The sequence below is a fragment of the Pelophylax lessonae genome (assembly GCF_965119305.1).
Source record: "Pelophylax lessonae genome assembly, chromosome: 8".
Taxonomy (NCBI): Eukaryota; Metazoa; Chordata; class Amphibia; order Anura; family Ranidae; genus Pelophylax; species Pelophylax lessonae.
Window position 1 is genome coordinate 41,356,694 of NC_138775.1, and position 23,697 is coordinate 41,380,390.

Below are 23,697 nucleotides of genomic sequence, written 5' to 3' on the forward strand. Positions count from 1 at the left end.
TTAAGTGTTCATTCCAACGGCCAGAAAACTTTAGTATTCTGGTGAGTGGAATGAATAAACAGCCAGCGCTGAACACACCTAAACTCGTTTCCAAAATGTGGCTCTAGGCGTGTTTTAACTCTGCTTTTTCCTCCCCTGGAGCATTGGTGTCCTATGTGCATGTGGCCTTGAAGTGCTTGATATGTTAAAATTTTGTCTATTATCAAAACACTTTATTCCCTAAAGATTATGTTGTGCTCAGGGAATGCTATAGGAAAAAGACAGATTAAGGCAAAATGAGGGCCTAGGCAAGGTGGCAGCTTTGGCCCTCCTTCCCTTTTATTGTCATTGGTAAAGATTGTAGACAGGCACAGGGAAGCCCCCATTTGAATTGTTTCTCCTGGCATAGCCCTTCCCGGACACCAGCTGCCTACAAATGTATTCACCCTTGTGAAGTGAACGGCAGAGGAACAGCTTTAGCCAGTTGCCTTGCCCCTCTGGCTTACTGCAGGGGCATAAACATTGAAGCTGGGTCCCCTGAACATCCATTGAGCCATGAGATCTGTGTTGGCTGCCTTATTGATGATTTGGCTTTTAACAGTCAGCAGGAGAGGCAATTGTCTTGACCTCAGAGGCGATTCTAGTGAAGACCTCATTACTGCAAATAAAATTATTTTTATTTTTCTATGTATAGTAAACCTTTAAGCCATTGATCCTTTAAAACCTGGGAACATTCTTATTGAAATTCTCAACTTTGCCCCAAAGTGTAGCACCAACCTGCCCACTCAGCATCCGGACCGTAAATGCAAAAGGTAATTTCTCTGCGCTGCAAAAGCACCCTGCAAAGAATTTGGGGTTTTTAGGTGCAGCACAGTGGGCAAGCTAGAGCTACGAGTCAAACCACTGTTGTTGACTCTTGGAAGGGTATTCTTAGGTGGCTTCTTAAAGTTTTAAACACATCACAGGTTCAGTTTAGCCAACACTGAATTATATCTGTATCCACTTAGGCAGGCCATGCATGGTGCGAAATTCTTTCCTACAACCACAGGTTGCAGGAAAGAAGTTTGCACAATTCCCCCATCAACACAGACAGGGTAAACAGGGGAATCAGCAATTGTCTTCTGCAAGTGGGGAAGAAGACAGTGATTACCACTAGTGGCTATAGCACCCACTAGCAATAATCGCAAGATAATCCGGCAGGCTGGTTGTACCCAAGTTGATCGATCAATCAACTTGGTACATTCAGCCTGCCCATTAACGGTTTGAACCGTGCCTGAGCACAGAATTCTGCATAGATCAGTGAACGCAGAAGCAGGAATCACTGGGGTCTGGCCAGCAGAGGTGATGATGTAGGCGTGCCTGGGAACACTTGCTTATAGTCCAATGTGAGTGCAGACCGGTGGGTGATTGGGGAGAGGAGACAATTAAACTAGGGCACGGTTCATTAAAACCATGCTCAGTGCACCCTTATAACTAGCAGAAGTGTGTTTGTTCTTTGAATAGGATGACATTCAAAATTTCTACAAAATAATTCCTGTTGATATGAATGTGTAGCGTACAGTGTTCAGCAGTAGGGAATGTAACGTATAGCACAGCATGCAGACGTTTAGGGTACTTAGTGTATACCACAGATGATGTAGTTTACAAAACATACAAAACAGTGTTAGGCCCCTATAACCCTATTGCATAGCAGGAATGAGCGTTCATTCAAATGGGCTGCCCTATGAGCATTTGTTGTCTGTCATCCAAAAGGAAGCTCCGGCTCCTTTTCGGGCGACATCATGCAATTTGTGAAGGTGAAGTTTGCCATGTGATCCTGATGTGTGACAATTGTATCTGGGGTGCCATCGAAAGATAATGGAAACCAAAACAAGTGCAGTGCATTGTGCTGCAATTGCCACATGACGCCAAAACAAATACATTCAGAAATTAAGTTATATGTAATAAAAATGGAATGACACAGGGAAAACGTACATGTAAAGAAAGGAAGTTGCAAAAAGGAATGAAAAGCCAAGACACCAGATGAAATTTATCAGTAATTAGAAAGCAATCGTGCCCTTTTTTTAGTGAAATTAATATCAGCTGGTTCAGTCTCAACTGATGGCCTATAAAAAGGTGTCTCATTACCAAGGTGTCACACAAGAAACATCTATTGATGGGTAAAAGCAAAGAGCTCTCTCAAGGCCTTTGCAACCTTATTGTTGCGAAACATACTGATGGCATTGGTTACAGAAGGATTTCTAAACTTCTGAATGTTCCAGTGAGCACTGTTGAGGCCATAAACCGGAAGTGGAAAGAACATAATTTCAGCATAAACCGGCCACTAAAAGTATTATCAGATAAGTTGTCCAAGAGCCAAGGACCACTTGTGGAGAGCTTTAGAAAGACCTGGAATTAGCAGGTACAATTATTTCAAAGAAAAAAATAATTACTGCATTCAACCACCATGGCCTGGATGCACGCTCACCACGCAAGACTCCATTGCTGAAGAAAAGGCATGTTAAAGCTTGTTTAAAGTTTGCTGCTCAACATTTAGACAAGCCTGCGAAATACTGTGTGAATATAGTCTGGTCAGATAAGACCAAAATTGAACTCTTTGGATGCCATAATACATACCATGCTTGGAGGTCAAATGGCACATCACCCCAAAACACCAGTGAAATTTGGAGGTGGGAACATCATGTTGTGGGGCTGTTTTTCAGCATACAGTACTGGCAAACTACATATCATTTAAGGAAGGATAAATGGAAAAATGTACCAAGACATTCTTGATAAAAATCTGCTGCCATCTACCAGGATGATGAAGATGAAATAAGGGTGGACATTTCAGCAAGACAATGATCCAAAACACAAAGCCAAGGAAACTCTCAATTGGTTTAAAAAAAAAAAAAAAAAAAAGCTGCTGGAATGGCCCAGCCAATCACCTGACTTGAATCCAATAGAAAATCTATGGAAAGAACTAAAGATCAGAGTTCATAGAAGAGGCCCGTGGAACCATCAAGATTTGAAGACTGTGTGGAAGAATGGGTCGAAATCACACCTTAGCAATGCATGCGACTAGTTTATCCATATAGGAGGTGTCTTGAAGCTGTCATTACCAACAAAGGATTTTGTACGAAGTATTAAATAAAATTCAGTTAGCTTGTTCAATCATTTTTCCCTGTGTCATTCCATTTTATTACAGATATAATTAAAGTTATTGTAAAGGGTGGGCCAACTTAATATTGAGTCCTACGGACTAAGACTGGGATGCCATTAAATTTCATGTAAAGGAAGATGTCACAATACTTTTGCCAATATAATGTCATTTTTAATGACATTAGCTGCATGTTTGGGGTCGTTGTCCTGCTGAAGGTTACATTTGGGGCAGATCACACACCTCCCTAATGGTATGGCATGATGGATAAATATTTTCCTGTATTTCTCAACATTGAGGACACCTTTTATCCTGACCAAATGTCCAACTTAATTTGCAGAAATGCAGCTCCAAACTGGCAAGGGACCCCAACCTTGCTTCACTATTGCCTCCAGACAATCATTATTATACTGCTCCCCAGCCCTTCAGCAAACAAACTGCCTCCTGTTACAGCCAAATATTTCACATTTTGACTCATCAGTCCAGAATACCTGCTCCCATTTTTCTGCACCCCAGTTCCTAGGTGTTTGTGCATAGTTGAGTCGCTTAGCCTTGTTTCCATGTTGGAGGTATTGCTTTTTGAACACAATTCTTCCATGAGGACCACTTCTGGCCTGACTTCTCCGGACAGTAGATGGGTGTATCTGAGTCCCACTGGTATCTGACAGTTCTGTGCTGATGGCACTGCTGGACATCTTCCGATGTTGGAGGGAAGTAAGCATGATGTGTCTTTTATCTGCTGCAATAATGTTTCTTGGCCGACCGCAGTGTCTGCAGTCCTCAACATTGGCCATTTCTTTGTGCTTTATCAAAAGAGCTTGAACAGCACATCTTGAAAACCCAGTCTCCTTTGAAATCTTTGCCTGGATAAGACCTTTCTGATGCAATATAACTACCTTGTGACTTGTTGCTATGCTCAGTCTTGACATGATGCATGATCTGTGACATGAAACGGTCTTCCATAGCCTCACCTTAGTAGCAGAGTTTGGCTGTTCTTCACTCAGTTCCTGCACAGCAGTTTCTGTTTTAGATAATGACAATGTTTCACCCCTACATATGAAGTTGATGATCATTAGCACCTGGTTTGTACAATTGGTTATTCAAACACCTGACTCTCATACTCCTCTTAAAACTGACTAGTTCTGGGTTTTTCCAGCTGGAAATGCCCCTGCCAAAAACTGCTGATAAGAGCCTATGTGTGCATGGACACCTAGGATAAAATGCTGGGGAGTTTAATGGCTGCAGAGAAAACGTTTGAAGCCAAAAATAGCAGCTGTAAAAACGTCAAGTGTGCATGGGGCCTAAGAACTGATGTTTGTGAATTGATAAATATAAACAATTATTTTATATATTTTTGAAAGTACTCTTACTTTACAGCATTTCTTCACCCCTGCCTAAATCCTTTGCACAGTACTGTGTGTATGTATGTATATATATATATATATATATATATATATATATATATATATATATATATAGAGAGAGAGAGAGAGAGAGAGAGAGAGAGAGAGAGAGAGAGAGAGAGAGAGAGAGAGAGAGAGAGAGAGAGAGAGGGAGATACAGTATCTCACAAAAGTGAGTACACCTTTCACATTTTGAGAAATATTTTGTTATATCTTTTCATGTGACAACACTGAAGAAATGACACTTTGCTACAATGTAAAGCAGTGAGTGTGCAGCTTGTATAACAGTGTAAATTTGCTGCCCCCTCGAAATAACTCAGCACACAGCCATTAATGTCTAAACCACTGGCAACAAAAGTGAGTGCACCCCCTAGGTGAAAATGTACAGATTTGGCCCAGTTAGCCATTTTTCATCCCCGGTATCATGTGATTTGTTAGTGTTACAAGGTCTCAGATGTGAATGGTAAGCAGGTGTGTTAAATTTGGTGTTATCGCTCTAACTCTCTCATACTGGTCACTGGAAGTTCAACATGGCACCTCATGGCAAAGAACTATAAGGATCTGGAAAAATGAATTGTTGCTCTACAAAAAGATGGCATAGGCCAGGGATTCCCAGACTACGGCCCTGCAGTTGCTGCAGAACTACACATCCCATGAGGCATTGTAAAACTCTGACATTCACATAAATGACTAGGCATGATCGGAATTGTAGTTCCTGAACAACTGGAGGGCCGTAGTCTAGCCTAGGCTATAAGAAGATTGCCAGGACCCTTAAACTGAGCTGCAGCACGGTGGCCAATACCATACAGTGGTTTACCAGGACAGGTTCCACTGAGAACAGGCCTCGCTATGGTTGACCAAAGGAGTTGAGTGCACAGGCTCAGCATAATATCCAGGGGTTGTCTTTGGGAAATAGACGTATGAGTGCTGCCAGCATTGCTGCAGAGGTTAAATGGGTGGTGGGGGGGGGGGGGTCAGCCTGTCAGTGCTCAGACCATATGCCACACACTTCATCAAATTGGTCTGCATGACTGTCATCCCAGAAGGAAGCCCCTTCTAAAGATGATGCACAAGAAAGCCCGTAAACAGTTTGCTGAAGACAAGCAGACTTAGGACATGGATTACTGGAACCATGTCCTGTGGTCTGATGAGACCAAGATAAACTTATTTGGTTCAGATGGTGTCAAACGAGCGTGTGTGGTGGCAACCGATTGAGGAGTACAAAGACAACAGTCAAGCATGGTGGTGGGAGTGTCATGGTCTGGGGCTGCATGAGTGCTGCCGGCACTGGGGAGCTACAGTTCATTGAGGGAACCATGAATGCCAACATGTACTGTGACATACTGAAGCAGAGCATGATCCCCTCCCTTCGGAGACTGGGCCGCAGGGCAGTATTCCAACATAACAACCCCAAACACATCTCCAAGATGACCAGTGCCTTGCTAAAGAAGCTGAGGGTAAAGGTGATGGACTGGCCAAGCATGTCTCCAGACCTAAACCCTATTAAGCATCTGTGGGGCATGCTCAAACAGAAGGTGGAGGAGCACAAGGTCTCCAATGTCCACCAGCTCTGTGATGTCGTCATGGAGGAGTGGAAGAGGACTCCAGTGGCAACCTGTGAAGCTCTGGTGAACTCCATGCCCAAGAGGGTTAATGCAATCCTTGAAATTAATGGTGGCAACACAAAATATTGACCCTTTGGGCCCAATTTAGACATTTTCACTTAGGGGTGTACTCACTTTTGTTGCCAGCGTTTAGACATTAATGGGTGTGTTGAGTTTTTTTGAGGGGACAGCAAATTTACACTGTTATACAAGCTGAACACTCACTACTTTACATTGTAGCAAAGTGTCATTTCTTCAGTATTGTCACATGAAAAGATCTAATAAAATATTTACAAAAATGTGAGGGGTGTACTCACTTTTGTGAGATACTGTATATATAAATTACATGTGTTATAGATATGCCTTTTTTTTTGAGCATCTGTTACCATTTCTGGTCCACCCACTGTTCTGTAATGAAATTGAGGGGATTAGGGTCCCTACAGTAGCCAGAAATAAATAGACTCAAAGCCCATCATTGTAAATGGATGCATGTGTTTTACAAGCTAGATTTACCATGCTTCTCCACAAGGGCACAGCGTCTTTGTTGTAACAAACAAAGGTCATTCCTCGCCTTCTTTTAATTAGGCTGCTCAGAAGGAAAGGAGGAGAAAAAAAAAACCACAAGGCATGTTTTCTATCAGTACATTTTGGAAATTACTTTTCGAACTGAATCGCCAAGAATCGTCTGAGCAGGCTGAATTTATTGTCAGATTTCTAAGGAAAGGTCAGAGCATCGTAGATAAAAGAATGTGATATTTCAAATCACTTTTTGTGTCTCACACGTATATTCACAAACAGAAAAAGAAGTTCCAGGACTGTCACTTAATATGCTGTAACTGACACTATTATACCTCTTTCTCACAGCAGCAGCTTCAGGAGTTTTACAAGAAACAACAGGAACAGCTGCAGCTTCAGCTTTTACAACAACATGCAGGAAAACAGCCAAAAGAGGTAAAAAAACAAAGTTTTGCTTATATCTTACAGGGTCAGTTTGCCATAGCATTTTAACTAGAGGCTGATGGACTGAATTTCCCATTGGTTTATCGGGCTTTAAAACTGCTATGCTGATCTGCTGCCATGCTGTCTCATTCCCCCTTGTTTCAGTGAGAATGGTGCCCACATTATGGCAGCACTTAGTGCATGGGTGTCCAACCTGTGGTCCTCCAGCTGTTGCGGAACTACAAGTCCCATGAGGCATTGCAAGGCTGACAGTTGCAAGCATGACTCCCAAAGACAGAGGTATGATGGGATTTGAAGTTCTGCAACAGCTGGAGGGCCGCAGGTTGGACACCCATGACTTAGTGGATATATGGGAACCCCGGAGCCACAGTGCAAAAATCTCAAAGGTAAAGTCCCCAGCAGAAATGTATCTTGGATAACTGGGCTTACCTTTTTCTACCCCAATATTGGTTTGAGTTGGAGTGAACCTTTATCAACATCCCCCCATCTCTGTAAAAACCACATGGTCTCATATAGTCAATTACAGTCAAATATATTCTTTTATTTTTGTCTTTCACGTGTCTAAGTTTTGGTAGAGGTGTTTGAATATTCAGGTCTCTGGAGAGTGAGGCTTAGAACTTAATTTGGCTACATTCAAGTAGGGCTTAAAGTGAACCTGTGGTGTTTCCAGGCAAAGCAAACAACAGGTTGACTTTAATGCTGGCCCTCATAGCTGCTTATACTTAAAGTGACCCTGTCACCACCACAAAAAAAAAAAAAAAAACAGCCCAACATGGAATAAAACAGTTATTTTTAGCCTTTCCTACTGCCAGATCTTTGTTCTGTTGAAGAGCTAACACTGCCGGATGAATATTTTGCATCCAGTTCTTCCGGGAGTGTCGGATGTCTGGTCCCCTGCTGTACTCTGTGGTGCCTTTTGCTAATTCCTATGTCACATCAGTTACCATAGTCCTGTAGGGGCCCAATGGGAGAAACCACAGAGCCCAGAAGTAGGGAATGAGGAAGCAAAGACAGCAGCATAGGTGAATATTGATAATGGTATAATAATCCAGCGCAAGTTGGAAAACTAATATACTAAAAAGAGATTATACTAAAAAGAATTGAAGTTGCAGCCTTCCTTAAATACTTCTCACTAGGTGTGAAGTATGGAACTGAAATATTAATGGTAAAGGAAGTAGCGCCCACATCCTTTACCATTAATATTTCATAGGTGAATATTGACTGTGTTCTTTTACAGGCTGGGCCTAAATGTTTTTGCAGCAGCAGAGTACCTTCCCTTCTGCTTCACTACTGCCCCGGTCATCCCTGTGTGTGAAGAAAGAAAGCCCAGTGAAACAACAGACCAGCAGGGTAACAAAAGTTTAGGAAAGTATAGCCTCCCGGGGGCCAGCATTTAACTCAACTTGTAGCTTTGCCATACATGGGTTCACTTTAACAGCTTTGATTTTGAAAATAAAGCTGAACTCCAGGCTTTCTTAAAACAAAAATTGATCTTAAAGGACACAGGCCATAGTATCAACAATTTGTAGCAATTCATTATTTAAAGTATAGTTCAGGGATGCAGTGCAAAAGCTCCAAAATAATAATAATAAAAAAAAACTATTTTTGAACGTATGTTTAAAAGACGTCAAGAAGCTGTGATGTCACTGACTATTCACTAACTTTCTGTGCCAGCTGCAAAATAATCACATGGGTGTGTGGGCAGGGTCATGAAAAAACAACATTAATGCCCACATAATGTGTAACTTCCCAATTTTCTTGTGTCACTCCGTGGGTAAATGTTTTCATGGTAAGACAAAGGACACAGCAATTGACGTTGACCAAGTTGAGTCGATGTACACATGCAGGCATAGGGAGGATTGTGGGCCAGAGTGAAAAAGGCTTAGAGGCAACAAGGCATACAGTAACTTAGTCTACCAGCTATGAAAGTAGAGTGGTTCTAGCACTTTTTTTTTTTTTACTTTCCTAAAGACAAATACATCAGATTATCAGGTGTGTTATATGGTTCATTATTACATAGAACTTTTGATTGATTTGTTTTCATTTTTGTCTGCAGTTCAGTTTTAAAGGAAAACTGTGACCAAGATATGAACATATAAGTAATACATATTCTTGAGCAGTAAATACTTTCTACAACAAGCTATCACTGACATCTGCAGTTACAGCCACTGTGGAGCAATTCATCAACACATTACATGATAAAAGCAGATTAATTACTCCACATTACCTGCAGCTACAGAGGTCAGTGGAGGCTTGTTTTAGAGTTTATTTGCTGCTCGTTAGGAATGTGTAAATATTTGAGTGTCTGTAGCCTGACCACAGTTCTACTTTAAGATCTTTTGAGTTATTTTATAATATGGATGTTAGCATTTCTTATATCTCGTTCTTCATTTGCAAATAGTCTCTTAGATTTGATTGCATTACTGCTTTTATATATCCAATGCTGGCTGCACTCAAGTTAATATCTGCAGCAAGATGTCTGATCAACTGGTTGCTCCATAGAGATCAGTTATCACTGAAGTGAGCTTGGCATTAAAACAAAATGTAATAATTATATAACACCCTAAGTACAGGCACCAAAGAGTTTAGTTGTCCAGAAAACTCACGTGTCTGGGGAGTACACATTAGTTGACTAGACATGCAAGTATGAACAATGGCTTGCTTCATCCCCTTCCCAGAATGCTCGTATCTGTCTATTTGCTGCTAAGGCACATATACCGCAACGTGGGGTTTCAATGGGTGTACAAAAGCTCTGATATGAATTGCTGGAAGAATGTGCCTAAGTTGGGTTTTCAGGTACAGCCACATATAAGCTTTCTGTAGTTCTATTACTTTGGTTTGTTTTGTGTCTTTTTTTGTGCTGGTTCACTTCAAAGTGACTCTGTTGCTATACAAACGTTTTACAGAGAAGGCATACTTTTAAAAAGTACAGTATAAATATTCACCTTTCCTGCAGCTCTTGATGTTGAAATGCTGCTCATATCCTCTTTATGTAAATTCCCCAGGGAAACTGACACTTCCAGAAATGCTGATTTCCTGAATCCCCACAGCCCATCCAACAGGAGGAACCAGTAGGAGCTGTAGGGGAATTCAAGAGATCAACCATCCCAGAAGTATCATTTTTTTCCAGCGAACTTCAGGGGAGTGATTTCTTTGGATTAGCCCAGTATACAGTAGCGTGGGTGATGGAAAAGGGAAGTTTGTACACTCTTCTTTTAAAGGTATACCTTCACTTGCAAACTTTTGTTTAATGACTTGGTAACATTAAACATGTGGTGCACTGCAGCAGGAACTGGTGTATAAAACCAAAGCAAAAGGAGAACAGAAGTAGAATTCATAACAGAAAATCACATTAAGGCTGTTTGTAAGTAAGAAAATAAAAATTAACATTGACAGTGGGACAGGCAAAGGACATTTGTTGATAGATGTTCTCTTGTTAACTGGTTGAAAATGTAGATAATTAGGGGTTAATAGCTGAATGATAATGATAATAGGGCTGAAACCTATAGCAACCAATCACAAATTATATTTTATAATTTAGCCTGTACGATGGTGATATTGGTTATACATTGGTTATACTGTAAATACCAATTATTGTTGATTTTCCTTGCATGCTTTTTAATGACCATGAAGTTGTATTCTCAAGATATACACATCTTTGTTCACATACCTAGCTATAAAAAAAAAAAAGATCACTAGGTGGGTCGATAGTGAATCCACAGCCAACTGTCATGTTATGGCTGTAGATTCCTTTAGTGAGCAGTTTGGTCTTAAAGTGTTACTAAACCCAGGACCCTGCATTCACTATATCTGGTCTCCCACAGTACACACATGGAAATGCAATTATTTTAGTAAATATAAACTGCTAAATACCTTTCTCTTTCGTTCATTGAAGGACACAGCTTCAGATCTTTATAACCGTTGGGTTATATTGACCCTACAGGAGTAGGACACTAGGCAGAAAAAAAGTCTGGCTATGGCCATGGGCAGTCCCAGGGGGGTATACTCCCTCTCTCTGCTATAGGCACCCAGTTTTTTTCTGCCTAGTCAGGAGTAAGGACCTAATTCTTTGCTGAGATCTTTGGTCCTGGCAATTTTTCTTTTTACATTTTTTCCTCCTGGATTTTTCCTTGGACATCTACAATCAACTGCCGGACTGGGTGACAGGCTGGATAATCTAGATATAGTGGTAACCTCAGTCTGGTCAGCGAGCGCGTGCAGACCTCAGCTCCACGCTAGGTCAGCTGCGACATAGCCCCACTAGACAGGGGCTGCCCTGCAAGTTAAATTCCTCCAAAGGTCGCATACGACCGGGTTTTGGCCCGAGTTGCAGTGTTCCTCCTGGCCGACAGCTCCCCTTTTTCGATGAAGAGGGGTTCTGTCTCGAGCTGTGCCTGCCTGGTTACTGGTATGGTGACTAGCTGCCCCCCCTCTCCCCCTGGAGGGTTTTGGGGTGGATGCAGGCCCCTCCTTGGGACAGTCAGACCCCCTGGTTCCCCTCCTTCCTGTCAGGTACCCCCCCTTGTCATATGTCACCCATCCTACCCCCCCTCCACATAGGTTGGATGGTCTGGTCCACCTCCTGGGGTGGGGCAGGGCACTTTGCTGGTGATGGGGGCCGGGGGGGTATGCCGCCGGCAACCGGGCGCTCGACTGTGTGGGGGGTACCTGGTGGGGGCTACTGAGACTGCAGGGCCCTCCAGTTCCCAAACATCTATTAATGCACTGACGGCGGTCCTGGAGTCCTTTGTGTCCTGGGTGGAGGTGATCTTCGGGCAATGGGCTAGCAAAGAGCACCCCCGCCTTCACCTCCCTCATCTCTCTCATCGGATCCTGAATCTGATTCGGCCACCGCAGACGTGGGTCACCCTGCTGGGTCTGCAACCACGCGCCTGGAATCCTCTAATAGTAAGCATTCTGCTCAGGGGATCTGGACCCTGGAAGAGTCCAGATTACCAATCAATGTCTTGGAACTTTGAGCGATTAGACTGGATCGACAGTGTCTGGACCGTTGGATGGATTGTCTTCAGGGTTGTCCAGTGCACATTCAATCGGACAATGCCATGGCCATGGCTTATGTCAATCACCAAGGGGGGACAAGAAGTGTTTTGGCAGCTCTAGAGGTAGCCAGCATTCTAAGGTGGGCAGAACGGTTTGTTCCAGCCCTCTCCACCGTACACAATCCCAGGGTGCAAAACTGGCAGACTGATTACCTCAGTCGGCAGGCGTTGGACCAAGGGGAGTGGTCCCTTCATCCGGAGTTGTTTCATCAGTTGTATCTCTGGTGGGGCACCCCGAGGTGGATCTGTTGGTGTCTCGGCTCAACAGAAAGATGCAGAGGTTTGTGGCTCGAACAAACGATCCTCTGGCGAACGGTACAGATGCGCTGGTGGCCCCTTGGGGTCAGTGTCATCTTATTTACGCCTTACCTCCTCTTAAGCTTTAGCTAAGACTTCTACGCAGAATTAAGGCAGAAGGCATTCCGGTCATCTTAGTGGCTCCAGACTGGCCTCGCCGGGCTTGGTAAGCTGATCTGGTGTGGCTGGTCGTCGCTGTTCCTTGGAAGCTTCCTCTCAAGGAGGATATGCTGTCCCAAGGACCAGTCTTCCATTCAGCTTTACCTTCGCTGGCTTTGATGGCCTGGCTGTTGAACGCCAGATGCTGCAGGATAGAGTCGGTGAGTCCTGCACTGTTAAAAGCTAGGAAATCTACTACTAGGGGGATTTACCATCGTACGTGGAAGACGTACATTGCGTAGTGTGACTCTCTTGGGGTTCATCCTTGCTACTTCTCGGTGGCTCGAATCTGCACCTTCCTTCAGTGGGGGGTTGAACAGAAATTGGCCTTGAGTACCATCAAGGGCCAGGTGTCGGCTATGGCAGTCTTCTTCCAACGACCTTTGGCCACACACTCCCTGGTGCGTACCTTGCTTCAGGGTGTCCGACATTTGGTTCTTCCAGTGCGGGCTCCGTTGCCGCCTTGGGACCACAATTTGGTGCTTTCGGTCCTCCAGAAGCCTCCCTTCAGGAGATTCCCCTGCTTATGTTGTCCCAGAAGGTGGCCTTTTTGGTGGCTATCGGAACTGGCAGGGTTATCCTGTCGTTCACCTTACCTGGTGATTCACAGAGATAAGGTGGTTTTTCGCCCCGTGCGTCGTTCCTTCCTAAGGTTGTCTCTGATTTTCATTTGAATAAAGACATTGTGTTGCCTTCCCTGTGTCCCAGGCCTAAACATCTGAAGGAAATGGCCCTGTATACCTTGCATGTAGTCTGGGCATATAGGGTGGACCTGGAAGCTACAGAGTCTTTCAGGAAGTCAGACTCCCACTTTTGCTCACGGATGGGCCTCGTAAAGAGTTGTCTGCTTCCTCTGGGACCATTTCTAGATGATTCAGGCCTATTCCATCAAGAGTCAGGTTCCTCCTTTCCCTGTTAAGGCACACTCTACTTGGGTGCTCAGTGCCATCTGGGCTTTCCGTCATCAAGCGTCAGTGACGCAGGTTTGCAAGGCAGCCACTTGGTCGTCCGTGTACACTTTTACAAAGTTTTATAAAGTGAATGTGTCGGCATCTGCAGATGCTTCTTGTGGCTGCAAGGTTTTGAAGGCTGCTGTTGAGAGGAGCTGATCCTCTTGGAGGGTGTATTGTTTTTTTAGGTGGGCTCCAGTGGTTTTAGTTGAGCTCCTGTTGCCTGGTTGGCTACTGTTTAGCCTTGGGAATTTTTTTGCTGTTTCCACCCCTCATGTTTAACACTGCTTTGGGACATCCCAATGGTTATGAAGATCTGAAGCTGTATCCATCAATGAACGACAGAGAAAATTGGATTTTTGACTTACCGTAACATCCATTTCTCTGATGTTCATTGATGGACACAGCACCCACCCCTCTGTGGAGTTGTAATTCTTCTGACACTGCTTGTAACTAAACTGAATGTCTATAGCAGAGAGAGGGAGTATACCCCCTTGGACTGCCCATGGGTGTAGCCAGACTTTTTTTTCTGCCTAGTATCCTACTCCTGTAAGGGGCAGTATAACCCAATTGTTATGAAGATCTGAAGCTGTGTCCGTTAATGAACACCAGAGAAATTGCTTTTACGGTAAGTCAAAAATCCCATTTTTCTCATTAGCAGTATATAGCAGTCTTGTGACTTCTATCAGTGTCTGGTTAATTCTTGTAGGGGGAGTTTTCATTCTACTGGCCTACTTTAAATTCTGACTGTCCTATGGGGCTACAGGACCCCTGACCCTCTGTCTGGACAGTGCTGATTGGCCCTGTGCTGATCACATGCACCCTCCCAAAAAAAACAAAAAAGCAATACACACCAAACTGAGCATGTGTAGAGTGACTCCAAAGGCTCTGTCTTATCAGGAGGTGGATTGGGAACAGTGGAAGAAGGGGAGGATCAGAGAAGACAGGATCAAAACGCCTTTTTACACAATGCAGAGGATTAACACCCTAGGTTCCACAGTGAGTATAACAAGCATGCTTTACTGCATATACAGACTGGTTTTACTGTTGTGGGTTTAGTAACACTTTATGTTTGGTTTCTTGTAGAAGCCTCTGATTTATGTGTGCCTCCAATGCAAAGAGCAATGCTAATCATAATTTAATTAGGATAAACTGGATTTGTGTTTTTCTTTTCCTCTAATTATCTTCGTAAGTACAATCATTGGTCTCCGGTGCTGTTAATCGGCCTGGGCAGAAAAAGACCAAGTGGGTGTTAATATGTTATTGCGCTGCTTTGTGGAACCATCACTAAAGCACAGAGACTGGCCAGGATTAAAGTTTGTAGATGTACAAGTATTTGCTAAATATTTACCTTAATTTCCAAATGTTCTTCAATAGAAGTTTCAGATTTATTTCACTATAAGTGTTATAGTATTACTGTATTTCTAGAGTGCTGTAAAGGTCCTCTTATGTAAGGACTTTGCCACATGGTAACTTTTTAGATCATGTTTTCTTCAATACATTTTTGCAAATCTGAGTGAGAGATGGGTCCATGCTGCAGTGTCCAGTAATACCCCATAGAACAACAATGATTGATAATGATGTTCCTCTGTTCCCTATTCAGTGGGTGCATGAATATTCTTTGCACAAAAAACTGGTTCAGTATGTGCTGCTACTGGCTACTGCAACTTTGATCAGTCCATCTCTCATTGTTTTTCTAAATGTTATGGAAGAAAGATAAGTTTAAAAATGTGTGTCTTTAGAATGCCTTTGGACCTCAAAGGGCCTGCTATCTTGAACATTTTGCAATCTTCACGTTCCATAATGATTTGTTTCATTAAAGTATAACTAAAGGCAAACCTTTTTTTTTAGTTATGGATAGAGTAGAGATGGATTCGAACAACGGTTAGGTTTTTACTGCTGTCTGTGCCCCTATTAGGAAGAGATTGACCCTCTCTATTTGTTCTGTTTACCATTATCCTTGAAAGTAAATAAAATTTTCAAATTGTGGGTTGTCCCCTGAAAAGTAAGAGGAAATATTCCAATGTAGACACTGGTTCTGGTGACCTGGGGTTTCCCAAGAGATTCCCTTAATTTGCAGGGATTTCCTCTAACTACCTGTTTTGGCTATGGGACAGGAAGTGAAGATAAATCTCCCCAATTGGACACATGGCAAAAAAAACCTGGCACAGGTTATAACCCTCATTTACTCTATCCAAAATGAGAAACATTTTTTTTACCTATAGTTCTACTTAAACTGTAAGGTGTACACATACTAACCTTAGAGAAGCTGTGCAATACCTAAGAAAGTAAAGAGTGAAAGAAGATGTAGGGTTCCATGGTTTGCACATCAGTGAGAAACTATAAGCAATAAAACCTGTCTGCAGTTAAAGCGGTAGTATCCCGCTTTTTGACACTTTTGACTACAGGTAAGCCTATAATAAGGCTTACCTGTAGGTACAACTATTATCTCCTAAACCGGCACGGTTTAGGAGATATTTGCAGTGCATGCAGCCGCTCACGCAAGCAGCGCATGCGCTCTGAAGGTCCGGCGGACCTTCAGCTTTCCTTTGCCGGGTGCTTGCCGGAAAATCACTCCCGCGCGCATGTGCGGGAATGACGTCATCGCAGCTCCGGCCAATCACAGCGCCGGAGCCGCTGAACCCGGAAGAGACGCCAAGGGATCATGGCAGCGCCCGCAGCGATGTCCAGGGGTCCGTGTCAGGGCTTCGTTCTAGGGTAAGTAATACATAATGAGCTAGTATGCAATGCATACTAGCGCATTATGCCTTTCTCTTGTTTTTTTTTTTTCCGGGTTTACAACCCCTTTAATACAAAAACCAAACCTGTCGTCACAATTGACCATGATCATTTTGCAGACAGAGGTGAGGGAATCTTTTAGAGATACAATAAAGTTGAAAAAAGAAATGCGTGGATATATTTTTGTTGACTTTATATGGCTTGGATCATTAAGAATTTACTCATAGCTGGAAATGCATTTGGTTGAATGCTTGCTACAAACTTTCACTGCTTACAGATCTGATTATTGTTAGTGATACTAATGGGTCGTAACGTCAGCAAGTATTTTTTACCACATGTTCGCCATACATCTTTGATCATCTGCTGGTATTTGCTACACAAAGCACATTGCTGAATAGCAGTACATAGACGATATTTCTGCCTGCGTTGTAAACACTATTGGGCGCGATAGATGTCAGAACTCTCTCAAGACAAAGCTAGTTGCCTATATTAAGTCAGGCACCTACATTGTGTCTTCTCCCATCCGCTTCCATTATAAGGAGCACTTGAGTCTTGTAGAAAAAGGGAACAGATTAAAAAGTGTCTAAAATGTAAATCTAACAGGCCAACAGTAATTAAAATGGAAATGGCACGGGGAGGGAAACGCATGTAATTGTGAGATATCGCAGTGCAAAATGCTCTTAGCTTTGTTTTGCAGGCTGTTTCTTTAATTCAGCGGGGCTTACTCATCAGTAGCAATTCAATGTGCGTTAATGACTCTGGGATGCAGGCATCACTCCGGACAAAGGAATGATTATTGTGCGGTCAAAAGAAGTTCAAAGACAAGAAGGGAATTTCAGTTTTTTTTCCCCTTAGAGAGCCACATTCAAGAGCATACAAATTAAGCCAAATGTTAAAAACCACAGTCTGAGAGCCGACTTCAAAGTCACAACTCTCTAATTAATGAACTGCGAGCTTCAGTTTGGACAAGTCGTGGTTTGACGCACTCATAAATCAACATGACAGATTTGTTTCAGCGGCTCAGACACCGCTTGTCATTGAGTCACATCAGATGTAAACAGAAAAAAAAAAGGGAAGGCACTAGAAGGAGAGGAAAGGAGAAGGAGGCGCAATTGATCAACAGAATTGGTAAAAACCAACTTTTGAAGTATTTTATTCTTGATCACAGGAAATGGCTGTAGTCTCTTGAGATTTGTGCTCCTTTTGCCGATTTTTTTTTTTCTGAAATTCAAGAAAAAAAAAAAAAAAGACAGGAAAGAATTATGGATCTTCTCCCCTGTGGCTGTCAAGCTTTCACCCCCTGTTGTTATTTTGTGCCTCTTTCCATTCAAAGACATCATTTTTTTTTTCTTTTTTGCTTTTTGGAAAAAGGATCTCTTAACTCTATGTTTGAAGAAATACAATGAAGTGTAGGGCTGCCTCGATCATTCTTGAGTCAGCGAGAAGTTCACCTGTCACTTCATATTAACCTCTTGCGTGGTTTATTAGACATAGTACGCCTTTGCTTTCTCAGTATTTAGTTTGTTTTTCTTTCTTTTTTTTTTATGCCGGGAAGCATGCTGCGAGACAATGCAAGTTCAGATGTACACTCAAGAGGCAGATGAAGGAAGTGTAAGGGCAGAATGGTCGCATGCAGTAATAAAATGATAAAAATGTACATTTCTTATAGATTTATCGGCTTGCGCGAGTCTCTGGTGTCCTGGCCGGGGCCAACAGCGTCGTCGCAGGTGACCCCATTACCGCTGTTCATTTTCTTTATTGTGATACAAGGGAAAAAAAGAAGATCCATTTGTTGGAAGTTTCAGCACAATGCAAAAAGCAAATCAAAGATTCAGCTTGGCTGAGATAGACAGGAAAGGACCCCTCCTAGTAGCGACACATTTATCCCCCGGAGTGCTGGGGAGTAAACCTTTATGAGGCTGTTTCCTTTTTACATGACTCAATGTTAAAATAACCTCTAGTGTCATGTTTCACGTTTAAGAAGCATCCATCGTTTCTGATAACTGAGTGAAATCACAACGGTGATTGCTTTAATTTTTGTTAGCTTTGCCTTAAAAAGCTCCTCCCATTGAGGGATAGTGTCCAGTTATGGTATCTATATACTGTACATCTATATACAATTAGGATAATTAGCAGTTAAAAGAATATTGACAACGTTCAAAGAACAGATGTCCTTCACAGCCAGTTGGAATTGGCTTTTTGGAGTGACATTGGTGGATGATTAATTCTGATTAGTTGGAGTTACTATACTTTACCTTAAAACCCAACTCTAGCTTCCAAATCTTCTACTCTACTGATATGAAATGTGCTGCTTTCACTGCAATACTTACATTTTCTGCTGTGCTGTCTTCCACATAAAGTCTATACAAAAGTTGTGCCCCCTTCTCTGGGTTGAGTGAAGCTCGGCATCACCCAACCCTCGTATTATGCCTGCACGTTCCGACCACCCTAAGGTATCTATGACCATCTTCATTCATTAAATCTATGTGCTCTTTTTGCCTTTTGTGTCAAAGCCCTTAGCTGCACTTGCAATAATTGGGTACTGTACAGATAACGAACGCGTGATAACTAGCATTTTTTAAGCAATGAATATCTTTGGTTACAGGCGCCTTTCAGCATGCTAAAAGGTTTCTGACGTGATTGTAAATGATTGTAAAAATGATTAGTAAAAACATGACTGGCCAAGGAAAGAAAAACAAAATTAAATCTAAACTAAACCAAATTAAAAACATGCGACCAACAAGGAACCTCATCGGTCATTTGAAGAACATCGATCTTCAGATCTTTGGTCAGCACCAACAAAAGAGGTCTGTCTGTGAATGTTCAGAATTGCACTCATTGCACTCTAACCAAAGATGTAAAGATCACTTTAAATCCAAATCCATTTTTCTCTATAGTTGCCGTATACTTCCCTTTCTTAGTCTGTCAGATGGGCCACTCCGCCACCCCCCCTTCTCCCCCCCCCCTGTAGCTGTGGTCGTTCCCATCACTAGCGATTACCAGAATTCACCAGGCCATGCCAGGCCACCAGGTTAGCCACATAGTGACATCTCACTGCATCTGGCAACGGAGGAAGCGATTCCATAGGGACAAGCAAGCAGCCTGTTTAGCGATCCTGCCACTGGCAATTTGCTTCTAGTGGTATCTGACATCAGCCTTAGCAACCCTGAAGCATTGTTTGTGAATATGCAGGCCAGGATGCTCACTGATTTAATCCCTGCCCTATCTCTAAGCCCACTGCAGCTACACAAACACAAATTAAAGCAGGGTGGTTACTTAGCATATAGTCCTATCACATTGTAGCAGTCCCCAAAGTAGCAGCTGAAAAAGTATGTATATAATGGTAGGGATCAATTCACTAAACTTTACTGCATGCAATAAGGGTATCATGTTATTAATTTTCATAAATGATTGCATGCGGTAAATTAAGCCCAACACATAAAAATAACAAAATAACGATTATGCGGTATTTACCAGGAAAAAAAGTGCCAGTAAATATCGCTTTAAAAACTCTTTAAGTCCAATTCTCAAACGGACCAGAGAGTAAAAAAGCATGCAATATTTACCACCAGGGTTTTCCTGGCAATATCACATGTGATATTTGTCAAAAAACAGTGTGGGGGTCCCCTGCAATATAGCTGGTTGCTAAGGAACAGGCCGGGAAGCCGGCTGCCGCGTCCTTCACAACGGATGACCCATCAGCTGTCACAGCTGACAATTAAGAATGATGAAAAAAACCTTTATGAGGCGGTTTTCATACCTAGCCACATGCCCTCAACATGGGGGGGTCAAAGGCTCTGCCCCCCCCCACCCTAAAGCACCTTGTCCCCATGTTGATGGGGAAAAAGGTCTCATCCCCACTTTTACCCATTCACCAAATAAGTGTCAAAAAGTAAAAAAAATCACAGAGACAGTTTTTTACAATTCCTTAGTTAAAAAATGAAAAAAAAAAAGCAGTTCCCCAGATGCAAACCCATCGTCAATCATGCTGCCCACTGCACCCAAAAAAGAAAAATGCTCCAGCCGTCGATGTAGGCTGCCTCCCTACTGCAGGCTCCGCCGTTTGACATTTCTTATATAGGTAAGGGGTGGGCCACCTGGCTAAATTACCTGGTGGTCCCCCTCCCTTGTGAGGTCAGGGACCGGTGCAGAAAATAATGCAGTCATTACCATTAAATCTTACAAATACCGCATTCAGTATTTAGCACAAATTTTTTAATGAATTGAACACTTGCACAGTTGGTACCACATGCAGTATTAGCCTTTATTTAACTCAGTAAATTGACCCCTATATATGACTCAGATTAAGGAATACTAAGTAGATTTTATGACTTGTGAGCTTGAGGACATATACTGTATTCTGATTTCTGGGGGAAGTCTTTAAAGTGGACTTAACATCAAAATGCGAGGTCCACTTCATTGTTATATTATGAACCCCCTGTCCAAAAATATGCCACATTCGACATAAAAAACAGCTCAGTTAAATGTGGAATGTGGTGTTTTTCATGGACTGTGGGGGGTGTAACAAGGAAGTAGGCCTTATATTTTGATTCAAGGTCTACTGTCTAAAAATTATGTTGTGGCTGATCATTTTGGTGATGTTCACTATGATAATGCTTGCTTTGTTTAAATAAAGATGGAAACTGAGCCAACATAGTAGAATACTGTGTTTTAAAAGTGTAATTCAGCAGTCCTGTGTGGGTTCCATGTTTGCCACTACCTGTTAAGTGTGTATATGAATCACTAAAAATATGGTAGTTTTTACTAATGATAATTACAGAATGGTTTGTTCCTAAATTTTGCATCCGTCATGACTATAGACTTTGCGATATATATTAATGAGGGTCCAAACTTAGAACATTATTACCGAACAAGGATTTGTGCTAGCTAGGGGAGATATCTGCCCAATTGGGGCCACCCTAACTTTATCCAAGACTTTGATTTTTTTTTTTTTTTTATTTGATCACTGGGCTAGTAGAGAAGCATTGTAGTCCTTTAATTGTCTTGCTCATAGATTGGAGTGCCCTGTTCGAAACATAAAGGCAGCACACATTATAGCTTTGAGGTTCATCTGTCACATTTCAAAGTGTTAAGCTGTATCTTCCCATTGTGTTAACTAAAATTCAACGTCTTGGTTCACCATTGTCTGCAGTAGTCCCAGCGGTTCCATTGTGATGCCACTCTGACCCTGGCAACTGGTATTCTGAAACTGATTGTTGGTTGCTAGGCTCAGGAAAGCACATCAACACTGAAGTTCTCTGACCTTAACAGGTTAACTTTGTAACTTCACTAACTTTAAAATCAGAGATTGTTTAGAAAAGAAATTCAACCTGAAAAAACCATGTCAAGCTTTGAGACCCGAAAAAGAGGGTGGATCTCTTTAGAGATTGTTATTTAACAAATTCTCTTTATTGAGTTAAAAGAAAGATCTGTGGCTGAAGCATTTTTCTTTAAATGTACTTAATTTGATTAATACTTACACAACTCATTTTTAAAAACATACGTTTATTTACCTAGGGGAAGCTCAGGCAACAAGTTGTTTCAACATGATGATATCATAGATCAGCCCAGAGTAGGCATTTACAATTGTTGTGGCAATTTAAGAGTATAATAACGTTTGGTCTTATCAAAACTGGTATCCAGGGCCAGAATTGATATTAGGCGGCATTCTAGGCCTGTGCCAATAGGTAGCAAAGGAAAAATGATTTATTTTTCCTGTATAGCAGTTGTCCACACATTTCTTCCCATCGTCAGTAGAAATATAGTCATCTCTTTTAAGTTTATCTACACGATTTTCTAAGACGGGTTAGGACTAGTGATGAGCCGAACACCCCCCTGGTCGGTTCGCACAAGAACATCTCGAACAGGGGAAATGTTCTAGCGAACATGCGAACTCCATTAAAGTCTATGGGACACGAACATGAAAAATCAAAAGTCCTAATTTTAAAGGCTTAAATGCAAGTTATTGGCCCAAAAAAGTGTATGGGGACCTAGGTACTTCCCCGGGGGACTTGAATCAATGCAAAAAATGTTTTTAAAACAAATGTTTTATAGGTGCAGTGATTTTAATAATGCTTAAAGTGAAACAATAAAAATGAAAAAATGTATTAAATATCGTGCCTGGGGGGCCCCCTTAATATGCCTGCAAAGTGGCGCATTTGTGCGATGTATGTAGCCTGTTGCAGCAATACTGACATTTCTAATGTCATTTAAACTTGCTCGCGGCTGTAATGTATTGTTGGCTCCCAGCAATACAGATAAAAAAATGAAAAAAAACGGCGTCCCCCCCCCCCCCCACGCCATAATTTAAAAGAAACGGCATTGGGTTCCCCCCTAAAATCCATACCAGACCCTTATCTGAGCACACAGCCTGGCTGGCCAGGATGGGGGTGGGGGTGAGCAAGCGTCCCCCCTCCTGAACCATACCAGGCCACATGCCGTCAACATGGGGTGGTGGGTGCTTTGATGGGGACAGGAGTCTCTTCCCGATAACTGTGGGCTGTGGGGGGTCTGTGGGAGGGAAGGCTTATCGGAATCTGGAAGCCCCCTTTAACCAGGGGGCCCTCAGATCCCTGCCCCCCCATGTGAATGGATATCGGGTACATTGTACCCCCACCCATTCACCGAAAAAGTGTGCAAAAAAATAAATACAAAAGCAAGTTTTGGACAAGTCCTTTATTAAAAAAATAAATAAAATAGTGTTCCCCCGATGATCACGTCGCCCGCCCGCAACCGAAAAATAGAAGAAGAAAAAAAGAAGCTCCTGCTTCTCAAGACGCCTCCCGCGCTAATGAGCTGTTTGAGTTTGACAACTCTTTTATAGGGATCTGACGTCATGAGCGCCCCATAATGCACTGCTCAGGTGCAGTAAATAAATTACTGACGTCATGTAATTTATTCACTGTACTTGAGCAGTGCACTATGGGGCGCAGGTGATGTCAGATCCCTATAAAAGAGCTGTCAAACTTAAACAGCTCATTAGCGCAGGAGGCGTCTGGAGAAGCAGGAGCTTCTTTTTTTTTTTTAGATTTTTTTGGTTGCGGGCAATGTGATCACTATTTTTTATTTTTATCTTTTAATGAAGGACTTGTCCAAAACGGGCTTTTGTCTTTCTTTTTTTGTACACTTTTTTGGTGAATGGGTAAGGGTACAATGTAGTCGATATCCATTCACATAGAGGGGGGGTGGGATCTGGGGGCCCCTTTCAGGGAGTGTGTAGTGAGTTTAACAGCTGCTCCTTAGCCATGATTGGCTAAAGGCCCTTCCTTTGGCCAATCATGGCACAGATGATTTCATTGGCCAAAGCATGGAGGGCAGAGTCCATGCTTTGGCCAATCACATAATGCACTGCCAGTGCGCAGTGCATTATGGATGCAGAAACTCGAAGTTCCAGCGAAGAAGCCCATTTGT

The 23,697-nt window shown here is 42.5% G+C and overlaps 1 protein-coding gene across 1 annotated transcript in view; it reads left to right on the top strand.

Annotated features, from left to right (window-relative positions):
- The window catches only part of FOXP1 (forkhead box P1), a 1,279,200-nt gene that overhangs the window by 1,119,339 nt on the left and 136,164 nt on the right, over positions 1 to 23,697 (top strand). The window contains exon 9 of the mRNA XM_082265551.1: positions 6,987 to 7,073. Within this exon, the coding sequence (XP_082121677.1) occupies positions 6,987 to 7,073 (87 nt within the window). The remainder of the gene's footprint in view (positions 1 to 6,986; positions 7,074 to 23,697) is intronic.